General features: G+C 41.8%; 1 protein-coding gene across 7 annotated transcripts in view; it reads right to left on the bottom strand.

The window, feature by feature from the left end:
- The window catches only part of ELAVL4 (ELAV like RNA binding protein 4), an 86,990-nt gene that overhangs the window by 14,750 nt on the left and 46,462 nt on the right, over positions 1-25,778 (bottom strand). For 5 of the 7 annotated variants that reach the window (XM_072128480.1, XM_072128479.1, XM_072128478.1 and 2 more), the window contains exons 2-3: positions 23,048-23,288; positions 11,494-11,580 (exon numbers count right to left, since the gene is read on the bottom strand). In XM_072128480.1, the coding sequence (XP_071984581.1) occupies positions 11,494-11,580; positions 23,048-23,288 (328 nt within the window). The remainder of the gene's footprint in view (positions 1-11,493; positions 11,581-23,047; positions 23,289-25,778) is intronic. The other 2 variants (XM_072128484.1, XM_072128481.1) reach the window with 1 other exon arrangement.

Here is a 25,778-nt window from a genome sequence, read left to right as displayed (position 1 = left end):
CAGAGTACTATGTATAATACTAAACTATATATAAAACTATACTATGTATAATACTATACTATATATAATACTACGTACAGGCAGTCCCCAGGTTACGTACAAGATAGAGTCCACAGGTTTGTTCTTAAGTTGAATTTGTATGTAAGTTGGAATTGTATATTTTATCATTGTAGCTCCAGACAATTTATTTTTTTGCCCCAGTGACAATTGGAATTGTCAACTCAATTGTTTCAAATTTTTTGCTGTAATGGGACCAAGGATTATCAATAAAGCTTCATTACAGACACCTTACAGCTGATCATTTCAGCCTGGGACTATAGTAACATCCAGAGAGGTCACCAGAGGTCACAGTGCGCAGAGGGGTCCGTCTATAACTAGGGGTCGTCTGTAAGTCAGGTGTCCTTAAGTAGGGGACCGCCTGTGCTGTAACACAGCATTTGTAATATGTACCATAGCACCTCATTTTTCTGGCTAAGGAGTTACCTATGACCACACCTTTAAATAGGACCTGACACCTCTCCTGACATTTTTAGGAAATAAAGTAAGCACTAAAATAATGGGGCTCATTTACTAAGGGTTGTGGATCACACTTTCATCGGACTATGCGTCTTTTTGGGTTTTGCGCGGCTTGGACAGGTATTTAAGAAGAGTCTGCGGTGGGATTTTAGAGCATGCAATCTTTTTGTGGTACAGCTGTGCCACAATTTAGAGACAGGCCGTTGGACGATCTGACTGATTCGGACTGAGCGCCGGATTTAACTTTCGAATTGTGTCACAATTCAATGCACTTACATGCACCAGGAAGAAGAAGGTGAACTCCGGGGACCTGAGCGGGGAAGCGACACATGCAGGATATCGGGCGCACGATATTAGTGAATCGCGGCTCAGTGCATTATCGTCTGTGAACTCCGGGGACGGGTAAGTAAATGTGACCGAATATCTCTCGGCCCTGTGCAGTGTAGTATTGCTCTCCTATTATTCCTACTGTAAATGTAGGCAGAAATTTCCAACTGGATATTGTCGATTTCCTTGTCATAGAGGTGAATATCTACAAGGGGTGACCCCGGCAGCATTGATTGGACACTGTCAGAGACCCATCTCTTCTTGGTAACACCCATTTGTCAATTTATTGAAAAAAAAAAATCCAAGAGGAATAGCAGAGGAACTGTACATCATCCCAGAGCGTTCAAGTCCATATTCCTGCATTCATGTAGAAGAATAACATGAATATTTTAGTTTTACAGCTAAGAAAGGACAGCGCTGTTCCAAAAGATGAATAAATTATACTCATTTTGTTCTTTTGAAGACTTGATGCTATTTGCCTTTGTGCAGTGAGAATTGCTGCTCAGCCAGTTCTGTCTAGTGCACAGAAATAACCAGCAGCTCTTTCTGGTCTAAGAAATAGGAAATTGGGTCTCGGCAGTGAGGCATGATGTCTAACAAGAACTGCAGTTATTTCCGCTTAGTATGGGGGAAAATGTGCAAAATAAGAGATTCACTCAATACAAGGGTCCGTGTGATATTACAAAACTTCTACTGTATTATATTCATTATACGTCCTAACATGAACACACCACAATCCGACTCCTTATATCCATACATAAAACACCACAACCCCCAACATGGCTGACCACTGAGCCGCACAATAATACAATCTACACTATTATACACTATACATAGGAAACTACAACCACCAGTGTGGCCTGAACACTGGACAGGATCATAAAACAATTCTATTATACTCTATGCATAGAAAACTACAACCCCCAGAATTACTGACCACTGAGCGGGAAAATTATGCAATCTACACTTTTATGCATTAAACATAGAAAACTGCAACTCCCAGAATGACCTGAATACTGAGCAGGACCATAAAAAAAATTCTATTATACACTATACATAGGAAACTACAACCTCCTACAACACTGGATACAATTCTATTATACCCTATACATTTAGCACTACATGCCCAGAACTATGGGCATATTATTTACTATACATAGAACATTACAGCCACTAACATAACCCGAACACTGGACTATAAAAAAATTCTATTATATTCTGTACGTAGGAAACTACAACTCCCATGATGACCTCAACACTGAGCAGGACAATAATACAATTCTATTATATTATGTATGTAAAATACTACACTTGCCAACATGACCTGAACACTGGGCAGCACCATAATACATTTCTACTATACACTATATATAGGATACTACACCCAGTTACATGACTCACCACTGGATATAACCATAAAACAATTCTATTATACCCTATACGTACAGCAACGCAAAACCAAACATGAACAGAACTATTGCCATGACCATAACACCATCATAATTTTTACTATACATAGAACATTACAGCCACTAACATAACCCGAACACTGGACTATAAAAAAATTCTATTATATTCTGTACGTAGGAAACTACAACTCCCATGATGACCTCAACACTGAGCAGAACAATAATACAATTCTATTATATTATGTATGTAAAATACTACACTTGCCAACATGACCTGAACACTGGGCAGCACCATAATACATTTCTACTATACACTATATATAGGATACTACACCCATTTACACGACTCACCACTGGATATAACCATAAAACAATTCTATTATACCCTATACATACAGCAACGCAAAACCAAACATGAACAGAACTATGGGCATGACCATAACACCATCATAATTTTTACTATACATAGAACATTACAGCCACTAACATAACCCGAACAATGGACCATAAAACAAATCTATTATATTCTATACATAGGAAACTACAACTCCCATGATGACCTCAACACTGAGCAGGACAATAATACAACTATATTATATTCTGTACAGAAAATACTACACCTCCCAACATGACCTGAACACTGGGTAGGACCATAATACAATTGTATTATACACTATACATATGATACTACAACCTCCTACTAAACTGACCACTGGATAGAACCACAAAATTATTCTATAATACCCTATATGTATTACAGCACCACAAAGCCAAACATGACCTAAACTATGGACATGACTGTGTTACAATCATATTATTAGCCACTAACATAACTTGAATGCTGAACATAACCAGAAAAAAAATCTATTATATTCTATACATAGCAAACTACAACTCCCATGATGACCTAAACACTGAGCAGGACAATAATACAATTCTATTACATTCTGTACATAAAATACTACACCACCCGATATGACCTGAATATTGGAAAAACCATAATACAAACACTAAACATAGGGAATTACAATCCTTACAGTGAACTGAACACTGGGTATGACCATAATAGATGCAATACAATTCTATAATACCCTATATACATACAGCACTACAAAGCCCAACATGACCGGAACTATGGGCACTTACCTGAGCATTGAGTACTATAGCCATTAAGATAACGCAATCACCGGACATGACCATAAAGCAATTCCTTTATACGCTATACATAGTAAACTACAACTTCCAAAGTGACCTGAACACTGGGCTACAGCATAATATGATATAATATACACTATGCATAGGAAACATCAACCACTAACATGACTCGAACACCGGGCATGATCATAATTCAACCCTATGAACTCTCAACATGACATGACCACTGGATATTACCATTATACAACCATGAGCATTGCAATAGTGCTATCATATAGGATAGGGGCTCTACCTCTCAATCTACTAATGCAACTCCACCTCCCAACATAACCCCACCAATGAGAATGATCAATTTCACTATGCCCCATATAGTGTCCAATTACCAACATAACCCCACCCATGACTAATGACTATAATAACACCATTTTACTACATACCATATGGACTGTACTATAATTCTACGATACCCTTTATAGAATTGTGCCAACCCATGAGCATGGCAATAATATAATTGTACTATATACTATATAACCTTGTATTAGCCACCCACAAGCATGAAAATAACATTTCCTGCTGTAGTGGTAACGCATCATTTACATACTAATTATATTGTAAACTACATAACCATAGACCCCACCCATGAGCATGACAACAATACAATTTTACTCTACCCTATATAGTATTTTGCTAGATCCCACCCATGAGCATGGCAACGATACAGTTTTACTTTATGTTACCTAGTATCATGCTAGATCCCACCCATGAGCATGATAATGATACCGTTTACTTTATGTTACCTAGTATTATGCTAGATCCCACCCATGAGAATGATAATGATACAATTTTACTTTATGTTACCTAGTATTATGCTAGATCCCACCCATGAGCATGATAATGATACAGTTTTACTTTATATTACCTAGTATTATGCTAGATCCCACCCATGAGCATGATAATGATACCGTTTTACCTTATGTTACCTAGTATTATGCTAGATCCCACCCATGAGCATGATAATGATACCGTTTTACCTTATGTTACCTAGTATTATGCTAGATCCCACCCATGAGCATGATAATGATACAGTTTTACTTTATATTACCTAGTATTATGCTAGATCCCACCCATGAGCATGATAATGATACCGTTTTACCTTATGTTACCTAGTATTATGCTAGATCCCACTCATGAGCATGACAATGTTTAAAATAAAATAAATACTGCTTATTTTACTGGGTAAAATATAATTATACATAGATTATATTGCTCTATCTGGGTTGTATGAATATTATAGCCCCTATATAATAACCTTGGGCTAGACCCCACCCCTGAGCATGACAACAAAACAATTTTACTCTACCTTATATAGTATTTTGCTAGACCCCACCCACAACCCTTACTTTATGTTACCTAGTATTATGCTAGATCCCACCCATGAGCATGATAATGATACAATTTTCCTTTATGTTACATACTAGTATGCTAGATCCCACCCATGAGCATGACAACGATACAGATTTACTATATCGGTATAGAGCCTCATGTTAGACCCCACCCATGAGCATAATTCTAATGATTAAAATAAAATAAATACTGCTTATTTTACTGTGTAAAATATAATTTTACACAGATTCTATTGCTCTATCTGGGCTGTATGAATATTATAGCCCCTATAAGTCTGGAATCACTTCCTACATCTGGTACTAGAATCAGCTTCCTGGGGGATGGAGGATTCTTCTCTTCTGCCTTCTTTCAATCTGTGGTTTCAGGACCTTTGGTGGACCGTCAAAGGTCCTGAAATGGCTGTTGCGTACATGTGTATTGAGAGCAAGAACTGATGTATGAGGATTTCATGGGTGAAGGTTCTTCTTAGTATAAAATTTGGTTGGTGATTTGTGTGGCTGTGGGCCCCTTTGTAGACTTGGGCCCCGGGCTACCGCCCAAACCGTCTATTTTATAATCCACTACTGACCAGTATGTACATTCACCATTGTCCTATGATAAATGATGATGTTATTTGCAGCCTTCATGCTTCCACATAACACACACATCTGAGTATTTCGCTCCCTCTAATACTCTACATTTCCAGCTTCATTCCCTGCATCTCAATCATGCATTAACATTATCAAGCCAAATTATTCCAGAACTCATTTCTACTTGCGCTCGGTCTATTGAATAGAATTGTAGCTTTGTATCCAAGGGCAACAAAAAGAAAACACGAAAGGCAAAATAGGTATTCATGAAGATAAAACTCTGCATCTAGTCAATGTTGCAGGATGGAAAGTGACTGCACTATTGTTATTTGAAGGTGACTACGTTATTATATTATAACCAATGAGCAAAAGATCTGAGAAAAGTATTTACTCCCTCCTACCTACATTTTGACTCATAATAATAATTTAAAAAATCATAGTAAAATAAAATGCCACCAACACATGAGACACATTGTCCTAGTCAGCTAATGGGTGCTCAGAAATGGGATTGTGTTGGCAGATAACCTTCACAAGTAGGCTGCAAATGTGGAACCGAGCTGAGATAGTGAAGGATGAAACTATATCCAGGCTAGAGTAGATTGGACTTACCAATTTTATATGGCTAACGATGGCCAAAAAGGTATAAGATTTGTTAACTTCCTCTGGTTCCTCTGGCGATGGTCTTCCAATCTTTGGCCAGAAGTGAGAGGATCACTGGATCTCGTTTGGCCAAACAGTGGCCTCCTCAAATACATATGTGATGTAAGAACGAGTGATATCCAGTGTTCAAGGAGGCCACTAATTTGCCAAAGCGAATCCCGCGGCCACAGATATCCAGTGGTCAAGGAGGCCACTAATTTGCCAAAGCGAATCCCGAGGCCACAGACTAGAAGACCCACACAACACTGACCCCTGGAACCAGGGCAGAGAAAGCACATTTTTCTTTTATTTGTCAACCTTGACCTGACCCCCAGTGGGCTTATTAGGATACATGGAAAACCTGTTCAAAGAAGTTCTAGAACTTAGATAGGCCTTACCAATTGTATATGGTTAACGCCTTTTGAATAGATAAAGTGCTGTTGGCATTTACAGCTCTGGCCAGAAATGGTAGGAGTTACGGGATCTGGTTTGTCCAAACAGTGGCCTCCTCGATATCAGCCCAGTGGGCTCAGCTTTCCTAGAAAACCCATTCAAAAAAGGTCTAAAGTATATGGTAGATGGTATCGATGGCCTTTTATAGACCTTATATTTATGGAGCACCGGTTAAGCCATCCTGTAAGATCTACATGCTGACCCATAGAAGTGAGTAGAGTACAAGTAGTATTGGTCCCTTGATCCCCTGATTCCTGGGGTTTCCAGCAGTCAACCCCTAAGCAATCAAATCCTTATCTGCTTCGCTATCCAGATGCTATTATTGCACAGGGTCTCTAAAATTTGTTTACCTCTCATAGAGGATTAAACAAATCACAAATCGAGGTGCTCCAACACCCTGGTTCAGATGTTGCTAGAGCCACAATTTCCTGGTCTTTTTTGGGAAGTACCTAACAATACCCATTTAGCTGGCTGACATTGTGACCCACCTGTGCCGGACTGTGGCATGAAATTTAGGATTATTAAAGTCTGCATATAATTAGGTATTCTGGCATGTTTGGTTTGTGACCTTTTTGTGGTTGGAAAGTGTCCTTAAATGGGAATGGAAACGTTGACTAAATGGACACCAACAAGACCAACAAGTTCCAAGCAGCTTTGGAATAAGAGCAGGAGGAGGAACAGGTTATTTCCTTCCATGTTTCCGACTTGTAACAAATTAATGTTACAATAATTTGCTTTATTGAAAGCAATTTTACAATGAACACTGGACAAAGGTTCTTGGGTGGCTTTGCGAAGCCATAATTTTTTGGCTTTATGTAAATGGGGTCCTGCAAGGCCAATAATATAACGTCTCCTCTTCCGAATGGGATAAGATTGTTGGTTCATCAGAAATAAGATTTCTAATATTCAAGAACTGGTCTAGAGCAAATACAGTCTGATAAGTGGCTATAACTTAGAGGTTACCTGCTATACACTCCACTGTTATGGATATGTCTTAGAGGTTACCTGCTATATACTTCACTATTATGGATACGTCTTAGAGGTTACCTGCTATACACTCCACTGTTATGGATACATCTTAGAGATTACCTCCTATATACTCCACTGTTATGGATATGTCTTAGACGTTACCTGTTATATACTCTACTATTATGGATACATCTTGTAGGTTACCTGCTATATACTCTACTATTATGGATACATCTTGTAGGTTACCTGCTATATACTCCACTGTTATGGATACATCTTAGAGGTTACCTGCTATATGCTCCACTATCATGGGTGTGTCTTAGAGGTTACCTGTTATATACTCTACTATTATGGATACATCTTGGAGGTTACCTGCTATATACTCCACTATTATGGCTATATCTTAGAGGTAACCTGCTATATACCCCACTTTTTTTCATATATCTTAGAGGTTACCTGCTATATACTCCACTATTATGGATATATCTTAGAGGTTAATTGCTATATACTCTACTATAATGGATATATCTCAGAGGTTTCCTGCTATATACTCTACAATTGGTAACGTGTCAGGACTGGTTTGACTTGCAGACTCCTATATGTGTCTTGCAGCCACCTTGATGGTATAGACTATTACCCATTGTGTCTACTATTGTCTGCACCCGGGATTATCCCGTTGTACATTATACTGCACCCCCCCCCCCCCCATGCATACCCTATTACACTAACTGCGCAGGAGGTATATGGGCTCCATGTATTTCTATAGGCTCTAAACATACATTGCACAGCGGCTATTACTGGATTCCTGCTGCACAAATGGAAGTCGCTCTCATGAATAATGCAAAGTGGATGCCGTGCAGAAGGCGGCGGCAGCAGATGTGCATAGAGAAGAGTCAGCAGTGTAATTCTAAGGTTAAAATAATGCAATCCACAGGGATCAAAAGGTAAAAATAACCCAACGCAGAGACAGCAGAGACTGCTGCTCCCATGTATTCTGCTGATAACACACAGTCCTTGCCCAATGTCACCCGCAGCCGGCTGGTGGCTCTCCGCGTCCTACCCATCACACACCGATAAAAGCAAAGGCTGGAAAACGTGACTTATCCACACTTCAATTATTTACCTAATGTATCTGGGTAATAGTCTGCTCTGTCTTATCCGAGCCGTCCACACAGCAAAACATAGGCAGGCGGTGGGGGCAATGGCCTATATCATCCACATTGCTACCAAGCAGAGATTAACTATTGCTTTGCTGCACACACATTTCACATGACTTAAACTGCATTGTTGTACAGTGCAAGGATGGAAGCGTTACACATGGGGCACGGTAACTCCATAATTCATGCACTAATCCAATGTCATAAAGTCCGAGAATAATATTGGGACACCTATGTGCTCCATACATTACATTGGATACACAGTAGCTGTAAATAGGGGTCGTGGACACAAAGGAATCATAAACTCTCATCTTAAAGAGGATCTTTCAGCACCTTCAGCAACTCCAACTCTTTGCATTTCTTAATATATGTCGCACCAGTGATTCTGGCCCAGTTGGAATTTTTCTTTAGCCCCCATTATTCCTAAGTCAGGGGGCAAAAGACAGGGTTTTTGTCCAAGACTTCTTCAGACATCATGAAGGTTCAAGTAGCTTGGCACAGATCAAAGCTCAGGTCTAATTGCTCAAAAATTGCACAGTCAAAATATGCAAATACGTTTTTCAGAATGGGATAAAGAAAACACAATTGCATATTTTCCCAGAATCCCCTAGTGAAGTGTGATTGGGTATAAAGTCTCCACACACCAACATGGCGGCCTTAAAGGAAATCTACCATCAGGATGAGGGATTGTCAACCGAGCACACTGACATACTGGTGTGTGCCCCATCTGGTAGGATCTGCTCTTCTTTTAGCTTCATTGCCATTATTTTGACCAAAAAAGGCTTCAAATATTATGCAAATTAGCGTGAGGGGCTCAGGGCTCCATAGCTTTTAATGGAGCCTGGAGCCCCTCGGGCTAATTTGCATGATTTTTAAAGCTTTTTTTCATAAAAACAAGGGCATAGGAAGCTTAAAGAAAAGCAGAAGGGGTGCACACCAGTGTGTCAATGTGCTGGGTTTACAATCCTCCATCCTGGTGGTAGATTTCCTTTAATTGGCAAAGTCTCCGTAAAGAGAATCCTTACTTCCTGGAAACGGTCAATATAGTAAGTAGTTCCAGTTGTAGGCATGAGTAGACTCAATCGGGTTCTGCCGAACCTTGAAAAAAGGTTCAGATTGGATACCCAAATGCAGACCCAAGCCAAACACCATCTTGGGCGAGCCCACCTGACAGTGTAGATCCAAATTACCCAATTTGAATGGTGGGTACTAAAGAAAAAAATCCCGACAATAACAGCAAAAATGGAGCAAAGAGTTGGATTTGGTGCAGATGTGAAAGGTCCCCCTTAAAGCGATAAAGCTACATATTAATAAATGAAAATGAATATAAATAAATGTTGTGTTTCAGGCCAACATTATATGATACTGGCTGACAATAGAAATGATCTTCTAAGGAAAAATGATTATTCTCTGATTAAAAATAACAGCATCTTCCATATCACATTTAATGTAGTTATCTGGAACATGCAGGAAGAGGTCGGAGCAGAGATCAGTCCTGGCAGATACTTAAGCCAATCAAGCGGATCTGTACAGGATAATATCTAATCATCTATCCTATCCTGGACTGTGAATGCTCAGGAATTAAAGGGGAACAGCACACTAACAAATATCACTCCTCTTTTTAGAAGGACTGACAGGGGGCGTAACTTGAGGGGGTGCAGAAGGTGCAACGAGGCCCCAAGAGGCTTAGGGGGCCCATATGGTGTCCCTTTTGCCATATGAGAAGACTAGTATTATAAACCATAGACTATAGTTGGGGGCCTGGCACAGACTTTGTGCTGAGGCCCATTAGCTGGGTGATATGGGGCCCACTGAGGACCGAGCTGGGTGATATTCACAGCCAGTGTCGGACTGTGTTTTCTTAGGCCCACCAGAGAAAATCTATTTGGGGGCCCACTCTTCATTATCCCCCAGGAAATATACTCTAGCAGCCTTCAAATTGTGTTGTTTTATGATGAATCTCTGGGGCTCAGTATTGGTTTGAGCCAGGGCCCACCGGAGGATCCTCAGGTACTCTGGTGGGCCAGTCCGACACTGTTCACAACTCCTTGTTACAATAAATCCATCATATTAAATACCTGCTCAGGTCATGGTATAACACAGGAGGAGCTGATCAGACCTATTTAAAGTTTAATTATAACACATAATTCATTGATTTATATTTCTGGTTATTTTGTGCTGAGGAGTCCAGTGGGCGGTCCTACTCATAAGTGAAAGGCTGAGTAGGACCTCCCTCTGGACTCCTCTGCCCAGAATAATCAGTAATAGAAATCAATGAATTACATGTTTAAATCCAGAGCTTAGAATATACAGGAATAATAATTGATAAATGACTTGATACTTTGTATCTTTTCCGATAAAATTATATATCAATCTGCTCAGCTCATTCTGCTCCATAACATACACATGGGTTCCCTTGGCTATATTTTAGCTCCCAAATCTGTAGCTGTCATTGGAAACATAAGACAACAACCTCCTTGACCCCATTCTAGTTCTAGTCCCACCATTATTTTGGATTAATGAAAAGGGGGGGCAAAATTTTAGGAACACCAATGCATTCATAATTAGTACATATAGTAGATATAAAGATTTTGGAGTGTGTGTGTGTGTGTGTGGGGGTCTATTCAGAAACTTTTTGCCCCAATTTTTTATCTTTGGGGGGGGGTAGTTATCTTTTAACATTGAGCTCTAGGCTACGAGTAAGTAAACCAAATTTATTGACAAGTCGTAGCCTTTAGTTAACATGGAGCTCAATGGGTTGATATAAAATGCTATATTCAGTATCACAGACATAAAACGGCCCCGAGTGCAAGGAGCCTTCAATGTGTAATACATTGTAGACCCCTCGGTCACCAAGCTAGATTATATTAAAAAGCAGTAACAAATACTACTGACCTTTCCCAAAGATAGGGCCCTCTTCAGTAAGGGATTTCCATTTTGTGCCAGTAGCTAAATCCTTCAAGTGTTCCTCCAAATGTGGGCCTATGGCAAAAATCCTTAGTGAATAGGGCCCAATAACAGTTACAGCTTGGTATATTTAGACTATATATATATATCATGCATGCACAATATGAAGAAAAGGTGGGAGCATAATCCTCCTCAAATATAACAAAATTACAGGAAATGATCATATACATTATTTTGTATCATCTGCTATGGATGGACTCAATACAACGTGGACCCAAAGTTACATAAAGGTCTATTATACATCATCATGGCAGGACGGATGCTTACCACTGCTGCTCATCGGAGGGGGAGACTGTTTAAATGAAGTGACACCAAAAATTACACCAAAAAAAAAAAATTACCTCTACATCATCTCAATGGGGTTTAGAAATTGGTCATTTATAATAATTCTGCCCTTGCTAAGCATTAAATCAGCCCCCATAGTCAGGTACTAAATTTCTGGTGGGGATTTAATAGACTTATGGTTATACACAGCAGTCAGTCTAAGCATGGAGAAAGCAGCAGTTTCTACCAATAAAGAGACAGGGGGTGTGTCTAAGACTGCCTCAGACTTCCTGTAGGTTCAACCAATAGAGTGGCAGGGGGTGTGTCCATGACTGCCTCAGTCTAAGACACACTGTCTTCCTGTACGTTCAACCAATAGAGTGGCAGGGGGTGTGTCTAAGACTGTCTCAGACTTTCTGTAGGTTCAACTAATAAAAACACGGGGGGTGTGTCCAAGACAGCTCAGACTTCCTGTAGGTTCAACCAATTGCAAGGCAGGGTGTGTGTCCAAGACTGTCTCAGACTTCCTGTAGGTTCAACTAATAAAAACACAGGGGGTGTGTCCAAGACTTCCTCAGACTTCCTGTACGTTCAACCAATAGAGTGGCAGGGGGTGTGTCTAAGGCTGCCTCAGACTTCCTGTAGGTTCAACTGATAAAAAGACTGAGGGTGTGTCCAAGACAGCCTCAGACTTCCTATAGGTTTAACCAATAGCGAGGCAGGTGATGTGTCAAAGACTGCCTCAGACTTCCTGTAGGTTCAACTAATAAAAAGACAGGGGGTGTGTCCAAGACAGCCTCAGACTTCTGATAGGTTCAACCAATAAAGAAACAAGAGGTATGTCCAAGACATCCTCAGACTTCCTATAGGTTCAACCAATAAAAAGACAGGGGGTGTCTACATAACTGCCTCAGACTTGAATCTGGCACCCTCTGCACTACCCTGACAGAGTGCAAATTTTTTGGTGTGGTGCACCTTTGACACACTTCTTTTGGACTTTGCATGTTAAATCTGGAGCAGAGTCTGACCAATAAAGGAACATGGGGAGTGTCCAAGACAGCCTCAGACTTCCTGTAGGTTCAACCAATGAAGAGATTGGGGGCGTTTACATAACTGCCTCAGACTTCCTGTAGGTTCTAGTTACTCATCACAGATCAAAGCTCAGGTCTAACGAAATTGCACAGTAAGAAGTAGTAAGCGCTGGGTAAATAATTTTCGGTTTAGTGCTCAATATGCTAATTAGACTCTATACTGTCACGTGGACAATATGGGGCTGAACTAGAATGACTGTCCCGTCCACCTCCATTAGCATGTTGGGTACCAAAGTTTTAGGCTGCTTACTTGGGGGTCAGAAAAAATACATACGAAAAGGAGGGTGGTGTATACCCCCTCCCAACCCCACTTGGTAGGTATGACAAAAAGTACAAGAAGAGTGGAGGATCAATATAAAACTTAGCTTTTAACACATATAATGATATAAAAATAATTAAATATAGATAAAAAATGTATCGATTATCAGTGTTCGTAGAGATAATGCCATACAGTGGGTATAGGCACTGGTGGTGTAGAGTAGCACTCAAATTTTCTAGGTATGTATGATACTACAATGGTTATCCCATACTCGGGATGCCAAATGTTGTGCAAAAATGATACCGTCTGTGGAGATTGTTGTTCACAGCGCATGTAGAGTGCAAGAGACAAGGTAAGAGGGGGGGGAAGGGGGAAGGGGAAGGACACTCGAAGCTGTAGAGTGCAGGGTGCCCTAATAGACCCTAGAATTAGATGAGGGGTCCCTGTCCGACCCTTCAAACCTCAACACGGAGCCGCAGCCCTAATTAGCTGCCACCCCGTCTGGAACCTGTCCCTTCCAGCGGCCCTCTAACCCTAATACTAGGGAAGAGGGGAGGGGGGGGAGGGTAGATGTCCAGAACACAGTCTCTTATGATGCAACAAGTACCCAATCTATCTAAAGAGGGAAGGAGTAGCTGTATCCTCTATTGATAAGATAGTGGGTATTAATGGCAATAGGCAGGTGGATACTGTGTAGCTGCAGGGTCACGTCTGGTCGTGAGAACCCTACATGTCATGTTTCGCCTCTTCAATTGGGCTCATCAGGGGCAAAGGAGACCAGAATAACCTGCTTCAAAAGCCTATGTCGATATGTCGGCTAAGGACAGCAAAAAGATATGATCTTAAGTTAAGTCAGGGCAGTGGCCAAATTGGAATGGTCCCGTCCAGAGAATGGTTGGAGTGGACCGAGATGGCCTGGACAAGGGAAGCACCAAATGCTGCGCTTAGCGTCCGGCGTGGTGCCAGAGATGTCAGTGGAACACATGAGGCACAATCGAACCATGGGGGGTCACTTGGGGGTCAAGATAAAGCTGGATATTAAAGGGGTTGTCCGTAGCTAAAAAACCATGGCTGTTCCCTTTCTAAATACAGCTCCTCTCCTGACCATAGGTAGCGTGTGGTATTACAACTCAGCTCCATTCATTTCTATACAACTAAGCTGCAAAAACATTACAGACCATGGTCACGTGTGGTGTCTTTCTTGAAAGGAAGCAGCCATGTTTTTCAACCTCTGGACAATCCCTTTAATGAGCTCCAATACACTGGGCAATGTTTGGATTAACCTCCTTCCTAGGTACATTACTTGATACAAAAATGGAACATCAAAAGGGGTAGACAAGTGAAACATCTTCCAATGTATCAATATTATAGATCTCTGATCAATGAGAGCCCTACTTACTAACCACTAAAATGGGGGAACCCCAACCCAAATTTGAGTGGAGCCTTGGTCACACATGTACCCTAAAGCTCTATTCAATCTCTATCTCTGGTGAAGATATCCAAATATTGTGCTCTACACCCCCCATCAGTGAATAGAGTTGGGGCTTACATATGTTCCCCCTCGGAATGGGGACCAGGACCCCTATTCTTGTATTTAGTGGGACCCATAATGATCATACATCTGTTTGCATGGATGGAAGATATTGTAACAAACTCGGGGACTAGAAAGTAAGCTGCTCCATATCTATGACTATTACAGTCAAATAAATGGGGGTAAACTGCAATACCAGTCACAGCCAGTACTCAAGGGTGGCGCTGTTATTTGAAAAAAGATTCTTTTGTCGAGACAAGATGATTTCGTGTCCTCGACTATTTAGAAAGAATAAGGAGCCGCTGTAAAGGGATATGCTAGGAACAAACATGTTTTGCAGATCTTGTGGTTGATGGTACAGGAGACGATGCTAAGACAGCTGCCATTTCCTTTACAAACCCCTCTGCGCTTTTGTAATGTCCCACACATGGGAACAAAACACATCTGATTGTGATTGAGGGAAAGAATAAAAAAAAGGGCAGAATTTTAAATGCAGAAGAAGAAAAGGGGGGGGGAGGGAAAGCAGTCTGGCAATTATATCTGCCAACGTAGGCTCCATCGGACTATCACAAACAATGTGCCGGGCCTTGCAGGATTTCATTCTCATCGGATGCACTGACGAGCAAGATCCCAGCTTAACTCTTTGTGGCTCCACTGTCTTAGTGTGAATTATAGCATAAGTGGATCTCAGCAGGGATTTCACTGCACGGAGTAGCCTCTGCCTTCTAGACATGTCACTTCTTTTCATCCATTGCGGATTAAGACCCTGGGCTGTATGTATATTATGGCCCCTACAAGTCTGGAATCACTTCCTACATCTAGTACTAGAAGCAGCTTCATGGGGAACGGAGGATGCGTCGCTTCTGCTGCTTTTCATCTATGGTTTTAGGACCGTTGTAGGACCGTCAAAGGTCCTGAAATGGCACTTGTGTATTGAGAGCAGGAACAGATGTACGAGGATTTAATGGGTGAAGGTCCTTTTCAGTATACAGTCTAAAATTTGGTTGGTAGGGTGACCATGGGCCCCAAGAAGGCTTGGGCCCTGGGCCACCGCCCAGAACGCCTGAATTATAATCCACTGCTGGCTTTGTGAATATGTTATATACATCTCCTATAGAACAATATTCTACGGCTATCACCTTTCAGATCACCCATTAGGTCTATTGGATGCACGGATATGATGGCAACATAAAAGTTGCCTGTCTCTACAATAAAACACCAATGGACACACAGTATTGGAGAGGGGTTCTTTGGCTACAAAAAATACAAATATTTTGGTGGCCTATCCTCCATTTTCCACTAGGAAATAGACCCTACAAACTAGCCTTGGATAGAGCTCCGGCCCACCAAAGGATCCTCAGATTCTATGGTGGGACAGTCTGACACTGTAGTCCCCCATGATTTCTAAGCTCTATGTTTCATATTCTTAAAAAACCTAATCTATATATTGTTATTTTATTTTTTCTCTGGCTTCCAGATGTTTGCAATCTAATCTAACAATGATTTGCACCCAAAAGGGAGCAAATAATTGCACAAAAATACTCCGGCCCGGACAATGCATAGGGAAGACAATGGTAATGAGTTGTGCACAAATTTGCCTTTTTTTTTTTGAAAATTTGTGCCGGAAAAGTCTCAAAAAATCTGCATTTGACAAAGAGCCAAAACTACGGAGACAAAGGGGCACAAATAACAGTGGAAAAAAGCGAAAATGTGATGAGTGACCCCCAGTTTTTTTGGGAAGGGGTGGTGATATGTTGTGCAGTGCCCCACGCCTTCGCACTACCTATAGTTCAGGCGGCACCGGCGGCATAGCGCATCGGTTCGCGCCCGGATGAGGCCTCTCGGATTTATCAGGAGGTCAGAGCCTCCTGATAGATCCGGAGAGTATGGGTGACATACACTTAGCCTATCGATAATCGGTCATAATAAATTCTAAAAAAGCACAAACCTTCCGTTCTGTTCAGTTTATTTATCATCCGTTTTTTTCTTTTTAAACGGAGATAAATAACAGAAATTTTGAGCACAACCGGTCCGGGAGAATGGGATGTTTTCTACCACTGTGTAGGAACTCGTTGATCATTGAGGGGTCTCTACAATTGCATAGATTGTGTCTATAATAAATTCCCCCCCTTATTCACAGTCCACGTGAGAGTAAGAGTCGCGCTTATTCCGAGAGGCGACGCAGAACATGACTTTTCCTCCTTCCTCTGCCTTCCTATAGCTAAATCTGTACGCTGGGGAAGATAACACTTATTCCCCCCTATTAAAGTCTGGCTAATGGCTGCTCTATTATAATAAAAAGGAAACGGCTACATCTTAGGGGATTTGCATATTTCCACCGTAATAAGCCCCCTATGTAAAATGACGGTCCAGAATGCAGTGTAGTGTCGGGGGGGGGGGTTATGGCCTGTAATTCGGGAGACAATGGCTGCCGTAGATGGCAACGCATTCATCTGGCTGATGCCTTTGAGTGCGTCTTGCAGCAGGTACAGGGCTTATTAACCTAGATCAGACATGACTCGCTTTCACTGTCTGTCACTTGAGCTGTTCACAATTTAAAGACTTTTCATCCCCCCTCCGCCGCCCCCGGGCCCTGAAGCATCTCTCTGTCATGTGTGTTTGTGTGTTTCGAGGGTGTATTATTTTTTTTTTTGTAGCAGCAGCTGCCTACCCCCCACCCCAATCCTATGCAAATGATGCTGACGGGCGCACACGCTGCACATATCCGCACGCTCTGGATATGTATAGATTCTAATTCTCTTTGAAACGAAGCTCATTATAAATACATCACATGGCGGCAGGTCTCTCTCCCATGAGATCAGGCTCTGAGCAATGCAGGATATTACAGGGGACGGCTACAATAGTCACTCCTGGACCCGGCTTTTACTTGCATGGATTAAATCGCTATTTATATATGGATACAGAAAAAATTATTCTTCTCCCTAAAAAAATTTTTTTTTTTGCTTAGACGCATCAGCTTCTGGCTTGATCTGGTCTTCAGCCTGACTAAGCCTTGATTTCCCCATAGAATTCTATTTAAAGGGAACCTGTCAAAAAATGCCATCCAATCCTGCAAGTAGCGTGTAAAGGAAAAATTCTGTTGTTTTAGTCATGAACTGGCTATGTACAATCTGCTCAGCTCCTCCTGTTCTATAACATGCTGCCTGCAGATAGGACACTATGTACAATCTGCTCAGCTCCTACTGCTCTATAACATGCTGCCTGCATGTAGGACACTGTGTACAATCTGCTCAGCCCCTCCTGCTCTATAACATGTTGCCTGCAGATAGGATTCTATGTACAATCTACTCAGCTCCTCCTGTTCTATAACATGCTGCCTCCAGATACGACACTATGTACAATGTGCTCAGCTCCTCCTGCTCTATAAAATGCTGCCTGTATATAGGGCACTATGTATACTCTGCTCATTCCCTCCTGCTCTATAACATGCCTGCAGATGGGACACTATGTGCAATCTGCTCGGCTCCTCCTGCTCTATAACATGCTTCCTGCATGAGAGGAAAGCTTACCTTTGAGGCTGAAGTGTCTGGCAAACTGTTGCTGATATATATTATATATATATAATCCCTATTACCCCATTAATTTCAATAGAGCTGATCTGCAATACCAGACATAGACAGCGGGGGATATTTATCAGGGATTCTGCCCCACATTACTGGCATAGAAGCCCTGAAATAATAGCAAAATGCAGCTTATTACTAGCACTTGCGATTAATTTCCCCTTTACGCCACCTTCACGCCTGGGGGACGTGGAGGGGAGTGACGGGGGCATGACCAGCTGGGGGTGGGCGTGGTCGGAGCAGAGTGGGCCGGTGCGGGGCGTTCCTGTCCCCGCCCCTGTGCACTCGCTGCTGCCTACAAATTTTCATACATGAATATTTGCCAGCTGTGAATATTTTTTACGCCAAGTAGGGTCTGCTGTAGAAATAAACGCTGCACAGGCCCCTTGATGGATACATCAAGAGGTCAGAGCGTGATCTCACAAGGTGCCAATCCTTTACCAATTTCTGATGATAAATAACTAGAGGGTTGAATGATTGATTCTGATGTGATTCTACGTTCTGGGTCCGCTGTACGATCCTATTAGGCGCTTAGCACCCATTCATTTCACCGTGGCCTCATTTAATCATCTAGTTTGTGCTGAACAGGTAAGAAAGTTCATCTTCTTCCGTCCCGGCCTCAGTGCTGCAGCGAAGGGTCCTGGAGGGACCAGCTTTATTGTTAATTTAAAAAGCCAGAATTAATTACGTAGTGAAAATGAAAGTTGTAATAAGCTCACTTTATGGCTACATTGTGTCTTTGCAGCTTGTTCCGTCTCGGCATCTTCACAAGACAATACCCGATATGAATCATCGCTATTGACTGTCGACTTGTCTTATTTATCAGCTTGTGTTCTCTTCAAAGAGCACTTATCCCTGTCCATTATTACTCAGAATATATACGGCTATATATAGGCCCGGTGGTGACGGGCTCGGCTCACAGCAGGTGGGATCTAACAGACGTCTTTTGAGAGACAAAACGGGAAATGCCACCATATCCGTAAATGAACAGTATCATTAAAGCACTCATAATGAAATCATTGTATAATGCCGAGCCTCCGCCACAGTCCTGCACTTAAAGGGGCTCTGATGGCTGCCAAGCTAAGCCTATAGTTTTGTAGAAGAAGTCCCCTGCACCATAAACATGTCTTTTGAGGGAAAATCATATGCCCAAATGCGGAGAACTAAACATTTGTGTGCACTAAGGTCATGAAGTCCGGAGCACCCTCTGTTCCAAGTTTGGAAGCTGGGTGCTGTCCAACAAGAGGGTGCTGAAACTGGGCAAGAGAGGGTGCACCAAAATGCATGTTTTTCTGATAAATATTTAGATTTCCCTGCCTATAGGCCAGTGGTGGCGAACCTATGGCACCCGTGCCATCACCCCAGGGCAGAGTTAGCCAGACAGGACTCAAGGCCTCTTGCAGTCCCAGGTAGCCCAGGACCCCAGAAGGAAGCTACAATGATAATCCAAACTTCTTCTCCTTCTTTCTACTATATTGGTGTCCTCAGGCGCCTATACAATTTAAACCTGTAATAAAGCAGGAAGTAATAAGAAGAAGGGAAAGACAGCAATCCAAATCCTGCACGTTAGTTCATATAGTTTGGTGCTCGCAGCCGAGGATTCTGGTACATGAATCCGTAGTCCAGGACATCAGTAGAGGGAGCCACAGCACGCCAAGGTTTCCAAAGTATAAAGGCTTTATTTACATAGAAGGCATAAAATACGCGACGTTTCGATTCACAATGAATCTTTCTCAAGCAAATCTTTCTTGAGAAAGATTCATTGCGAATCGAAACGTCGTGTATTTTATGCCTTCTATGTAAATTAAGCCTTTATACTTTGGAAACCTTGGCGTGCTGTGGCTCCCTCTACTGATGCAGGTAGTAATAAGTTACTGCTTAAATTGTCGCATTGGCACTTTGCGAAAAATATGTGGGTTTTGGTTGTAGTTTGGGCACTCGGTGTCTAAAAGGTTTGCCATCACTGCTATAGGCAATAGATTTTCTCTCGATAGATAAGTACTTCACCTACAAGGCCATGTGTTGAGTTTAGATGTAACCAAGGAGCTGACAGAATCCCTTATGAGGCTATTTCTAACCTTTACCCATCAATGGTTCATAATGTCTTCCTGGAACTGATAGGGAATCTGTTTGGAACTTTTTTATCGCCAACTGGTTGGGGCTGTGGGGTTGTGGACATTCATATTTAGGCTGGAAAGATCTGCGTAAGTCATACCCATTATACATTCCCGTTATGTACATGTTGGGTGATACCAAGCAGGAGAAGGCTTTCTTGCACTTGGAGATCTTGGGTTTTATTAAATTCCCTGAGCAAGTCAAAGTGGGTCTAATTGCAACACCAAGTATCTGAAAAAGATGCTCCTGTTGTCCTACCAGCTACATCCAAGGCTTGATAGCAAAAGCCACTTTCAGGGTTTGTACCTTTTTGAGATGCCACACAAGGGCTCGAGTCATTTGTAGCTTTTGGTGCCATCTTCATTTCTAAAGGTTAAATACAAAAGGTGGGAAACAGAAGTCCAGCTGGGGAATATGTAGACAATTGGTGAAGGCCATCAGATGGAGGTGGACCTGTTGTTGGATTGGAACCCTGACAGTAGTCACTCTTAACCTGATGGTTTGAAATTTCCAAATCATTGACCAAAAAGTTGCATGTCAAGAAGATTGAACTGGATTTCGTCTATCCTTCTCTTCATGTTGATAGAGGGGCTGGTATGAAACTTGAAAGGAGAAAATGGGCTTGGAGAACCCATGGAAATCTTGCTTAGGATGCTCAATGCTTGCCAAGGTTGACAGCCTCTAGCTGGGAAAATGCCTATGCCGATGCCTAATAATGTAATAGTAAGGAATTTCTACAATTCCCTTCAGGACCTTTACTTAAGCAGCCAATCCTCATAACTGGGATCTCTGTGGCACATCATAGCCCTGTATTCAGCTATAGTTATACCCCTGACAACAATTAAAATAAAATTGCCTCCTCTCAGGATGGGGCACCACAAAACTACTGAGATCCAAATTGCTACAAGCAACTTCACCTTTAAAATATTCATTGTAGTTGATTTCTTTCCACCAGGAAAAGTTTTACCGTAATCTTAAATTTGGGATTAAGTGCAAACATAACAATGCTAACCAGTTATGAGAGCTTCAGATTTTAAGGGGTATTCCAGTTATTATAGACCTATCTTTCAGCTGAGTCGACCAGGGCAGTATGCTTGCTGGCAAGAAAGTTATTTCCCAATGTGCTCTCTACTATTCCAATGTTTTGAATTTTGAAAAAAGGGAGTAAGCAATGGCCAAAGACCCTTGTATTATGGGAGGCAGGGGGGGGGTATCACCACTTTGTTGGGTTTCTTCTACTTTTCAAGTCTTTTTTTCTCCCAATTAAGACAAAAAAAGTCTCTAGGGACACAAATAAGTCTCACCTTGACAATAAAGTCTCAAAAAGTAGTAGAAGTAAACGCAAGTGGTGATGACCCTCAATGTGTTCAGTTCATCTCTAATCAGATGAAACAGATAAATACTACAAACTCTGTAATATACCTTAGGAAAGTAACGAAAGTGCCTCTCTCCCTACCTACATGTTTTGAAATTTCTGCTTGAATACATAAGAGCTTAATAAGATATCAGATGACACAGAGGTCTATGGACAGGGAAGGGGGAGGAGTCAGCAGAGGCGGAGTCACAGCAGCTAGGTCTCTAAGAGAACTGAAAATTACCCTGTCTAAAGAGGGGAAATGTTCTAGAAAATCACTTTTACATGGAAATCTCTGGTAGAACACAACAAGAGCTCATGGAGATATCAGATGATATAGAATTCTATAAAGAGGGAAGGGGGAGGAGTCAGCAGAGGAGGAGTCACAGCAGCTAGGTCTCTAAGAAAACTGAAAATTACACTGTCTAAAGAGGGGAAATGTGCTAGAAAATCACTTTTACATGGAAATCTCTGGTAGAGCACAACAAGAGCTCACTGAGATATCAGATGATATAGAATTCTATAGAGAGGGAAGGGGGAGGAGTCAGCAGAGGAGGAGTCACAGCAGTTAGGTCTCTAAGAGAACTGAAAATTACACTGTCTAAAGAGGGGAAATGTTCTAGAAAATCACTTTTACATGGAAATCTCTGGTAGAACACAACAAGAGCTCACTGAGATATCAGATGATATAGAATTCTATAGAGAGGGAAGGGGGAGGAGTCAGCAGAGGCAGAGTCACAACAGCTAGGTCTCTAAAAGAACTGGAAATTGCACTGCCTAAAGAGGGAAAATTTACTAGAAAATCACTGAAAATTACATAGTATAAAGAGGGGAAATGTGTACTAGAAAATCAATTTTCCTTCGAAATTTGTGCTAGAACATAGCAAGAGATATCAGATAAAGCAGAGTCTATGGAGAGGGAAGGGGGAGGAGGGAGTCACAGAAGCTAGGTCTCTAATTGAGCACTGTTACTCATGGGCAGACACTATAGTAGTAATTGTTGCAATATTTGTAAAAAGGTGAAAAAGAAGGGTGGGAGGCAGTCAAAAAGTCTCCCCATGTTGGTTCTCGCTTGACTTTTTCCCCAAATCTCTGCACTGTAGGATTGTCCCTTGCTGTGAATTGGAATCCTATATAGAAATGAAGTGTACTAAAGAAGTAAGTGCATGAGTCTACAAGCAGTAAGGTAGTGGGTAGGGTTGGTGTGGTCCTTGATACCTCTATTGCATATATTTGTATTGTCCATTTTACCTATAAGGAACCAAAAAGCAGATGCCATAGACGTACCTGTGATTTTGTCCCGCACCAGTTTGCAGGATTCTATCTCTCCAATGCTCCCGAAAAGACTCCTGAACTCTTCTTGCGTCATGTTTTGCGGCAAATAGTTGACTATGAGGTTAGTTTTGCTGTCATCTGTAGCTGCCCCTGTCTGCATAGGAGAAGCACAGTTTCGACTATTACTGGATGGTCCATTGCTCGTATTGGAAGTTGGGCCATTCGACACCTGAGGTTCCATGGTGCTAATTATCTGCAATGAACAATAGGAAACGGATTTAGGGACAAGCGAGAACATTTCGTATACGCGTACCAAGAGGCTGCCTCTATGTCGGATACAATAGTCATTCCCTTGTGTAGAAGAGTCTATTATTATGGAAAATTGTGGTTTATGTATCAACTCTTGTTTATGCTTTTAGAAAAATTAACCTATTGTTTGTTCGGTTTTGTTTGATTTCAGCTGCCAAGTAAGGGTCATGATCCGATGCAACACAGATTAAAGTAACTGAAGCAAGAAATCACAGTATATATACACTATACACCTATATACAGAGGGAGTGAAAACTCCCAGGACCCCACTGTCTTTCAGAGACAAAAGGTAAAATGACATATCCGATCCCCCAGGGAGTAATGCGTGAGGGGTTTTATCTTTTAGGCTGTGTCCAGAACATGGCTGCCATCCTGAAAGCGGCCATATTGGATCATAGGTTATTCCAATGCAAAGGTGGGATCAAAGACCAGAATAGTCTCAGATGTTGGTTGTCACAATCAGATGTGTAATATCTCTTGTGGTACAAAGGTTATCAACACCGTGATTCTCCATAGATTCTTATACTGGTTCATAATAATTGGATCAGGTGCCTTCACGGGGTTTTCCCCAAGAACCAAGTTAGGCCCCATCGAGAGGATAGGGCCTAACCTGCTGATCGGTGGGGGTCTTAGTGATGAGACCCCCACAGATCACGAGACCAGAGGGTCCAATGTACCTCTGTCAGACCCCTCGTTGCTACCCGAGATAAGCGGAGCAGCCGGCTGCCCCATTCATCTCTGACGAAGATTGCCCAGCACCGTACTCACCAATCTCCATCAGCTCCATAGAGATGAATGGGGCAGCCCGGACATATGCGACCTGCTCCACTTATTTCGGGGAGAAAAGAGGGGTCTGACTGAGGTACCTCAGACCCCATTGGACCCCCCATTCTCTTGATCTTTGGAGGTCCTCACTGATCAGCAAGTTAGGTCCTATCCTTCCTGTTTCATGGGAAAACTCCATTTAAGGTCTGTGTCCAGCAAAAGGGACGAACACGTCACATAGCTGTGCATCACAGGGAACCTTCCAAGTTTTTGTGGTCCTTTTCTTTGTTTATAACCTATAAACCACAAGAGATATTACAGATCTAATTGAAGCAAATGATTTCGGAGACAATTTTGGTCTTTTTTTTGGGCTTCGTGACCTCCTTCCCATTGGAAACTCTATTGTAGATTCAATATGGTGGCTTTCAAGATGGCGGCCATGTTCTGGAAGTAACCTTAAAGATATTCCCCTTACCCATTACTTGTTGGGGGATCAGACATGTCATTGTCCCTTTTGTTTTTGAAATAAAAGGGTGTTTTGGGGCTTTTCTTTTACCCTATAAATCAATTTAATTAAAGAAAACCTCCAGTCCAATGTAAATTCTCTGATAGCCAATGAATGTCCAAAAACTTAAAAGGAGTCCTCCGTTTGATAGCTGCAGCCTCATTTTGTCCATCCCGGAGCCGTGTATACACAAAATGGCTGCCATATACCCTTCATGTCTTGATAGTCCAAGTCACTCCCACCGGACAGAAACAAGTTTTTATAGGACCTTTAATGATGTCACAGCCATGTGATCAGCAGGTCCTTCAGCACCAACTCGAGGGGGCGTGTCTTGGACTTTCACACTCTGGACAAATTGTGGCGGCCATTTTTGTTGATGTACAAAAAAGTCTCCAAAATGGACAAATGAAGGAGGCAGCTTTCTATAGGAGGGCACCTCATGTGTTTGCTATACATTGCCTTTCTATGGTTACATTTCTGTTTCAGACACTTTAATTTTTTTTCTCATATGTAACCTACTCCCGGGCTACAAATAGCCTCCGCTGATGTGAATATTCCGAGTATCCGGCTAATCAGCACAATCCTACATATAACCACAGACCCGGAATGCAAATACAGCATTAATTCCAGAAAAAAAAACAATATGCATTTTTTTTGTTGTGCTGTCCTTGACAATGTGAGATAAAAATAAATGGTCTCTACAGAAATACAACTGTGAAGACCTTCTCCGTGCTGAAACCCAGCCACATCCACAGTAATAAGGTGATATTATGTAAGGAGCAGCATGGGGCTGATGAAATGGAGAAAGACGGAACATCCAGTGTTTATACATAGCTGTCAGCGGAATCTTACAGACATTCCCTTTATCAAAGAATTGCTGTTTTAAGAAAAGTTTTCATATTATTAATAACCTCTGCACAGTAGCAGATTATAATGTGGGCGGTTTGGGCTGCAGCCTGGGGCACAAAGCTTCTAGGGGGGCCCATGGTTAACTAAATCAATGACTACATTTGAATCCATACTTTACATATAATAAAGTGAGTGGGCCTTAAAGAGAGGGACCTCCAGTCATGAAATCTTCGTATTTTTGTTTCTGCTCTCAACACACATGTATAAAAAGCACTTTCAGGACCTTTGAAGGTCCTCAAAAGGTCCTCAAACTGC

This window comes from Engystomops pustulosus, chromosome 10, assembly GCF_040894005.1.
Source record: "Engystomops pustulosus chromosome 10, aEngPut4.maternal, whole genome shotgun sequence".
Classification (NCBI taxonomy): Eukaryota; Metazoa; Chordata; class Amphibia; order Anura; family Leptodactylidae; genus Engystomops; species Engystomops pustulosus.
The sequence above is the reverse complement of the archived record's forward strand: the minus strand, read 5'-3'. Positions and strand labels throughout refer to the sequence as shown.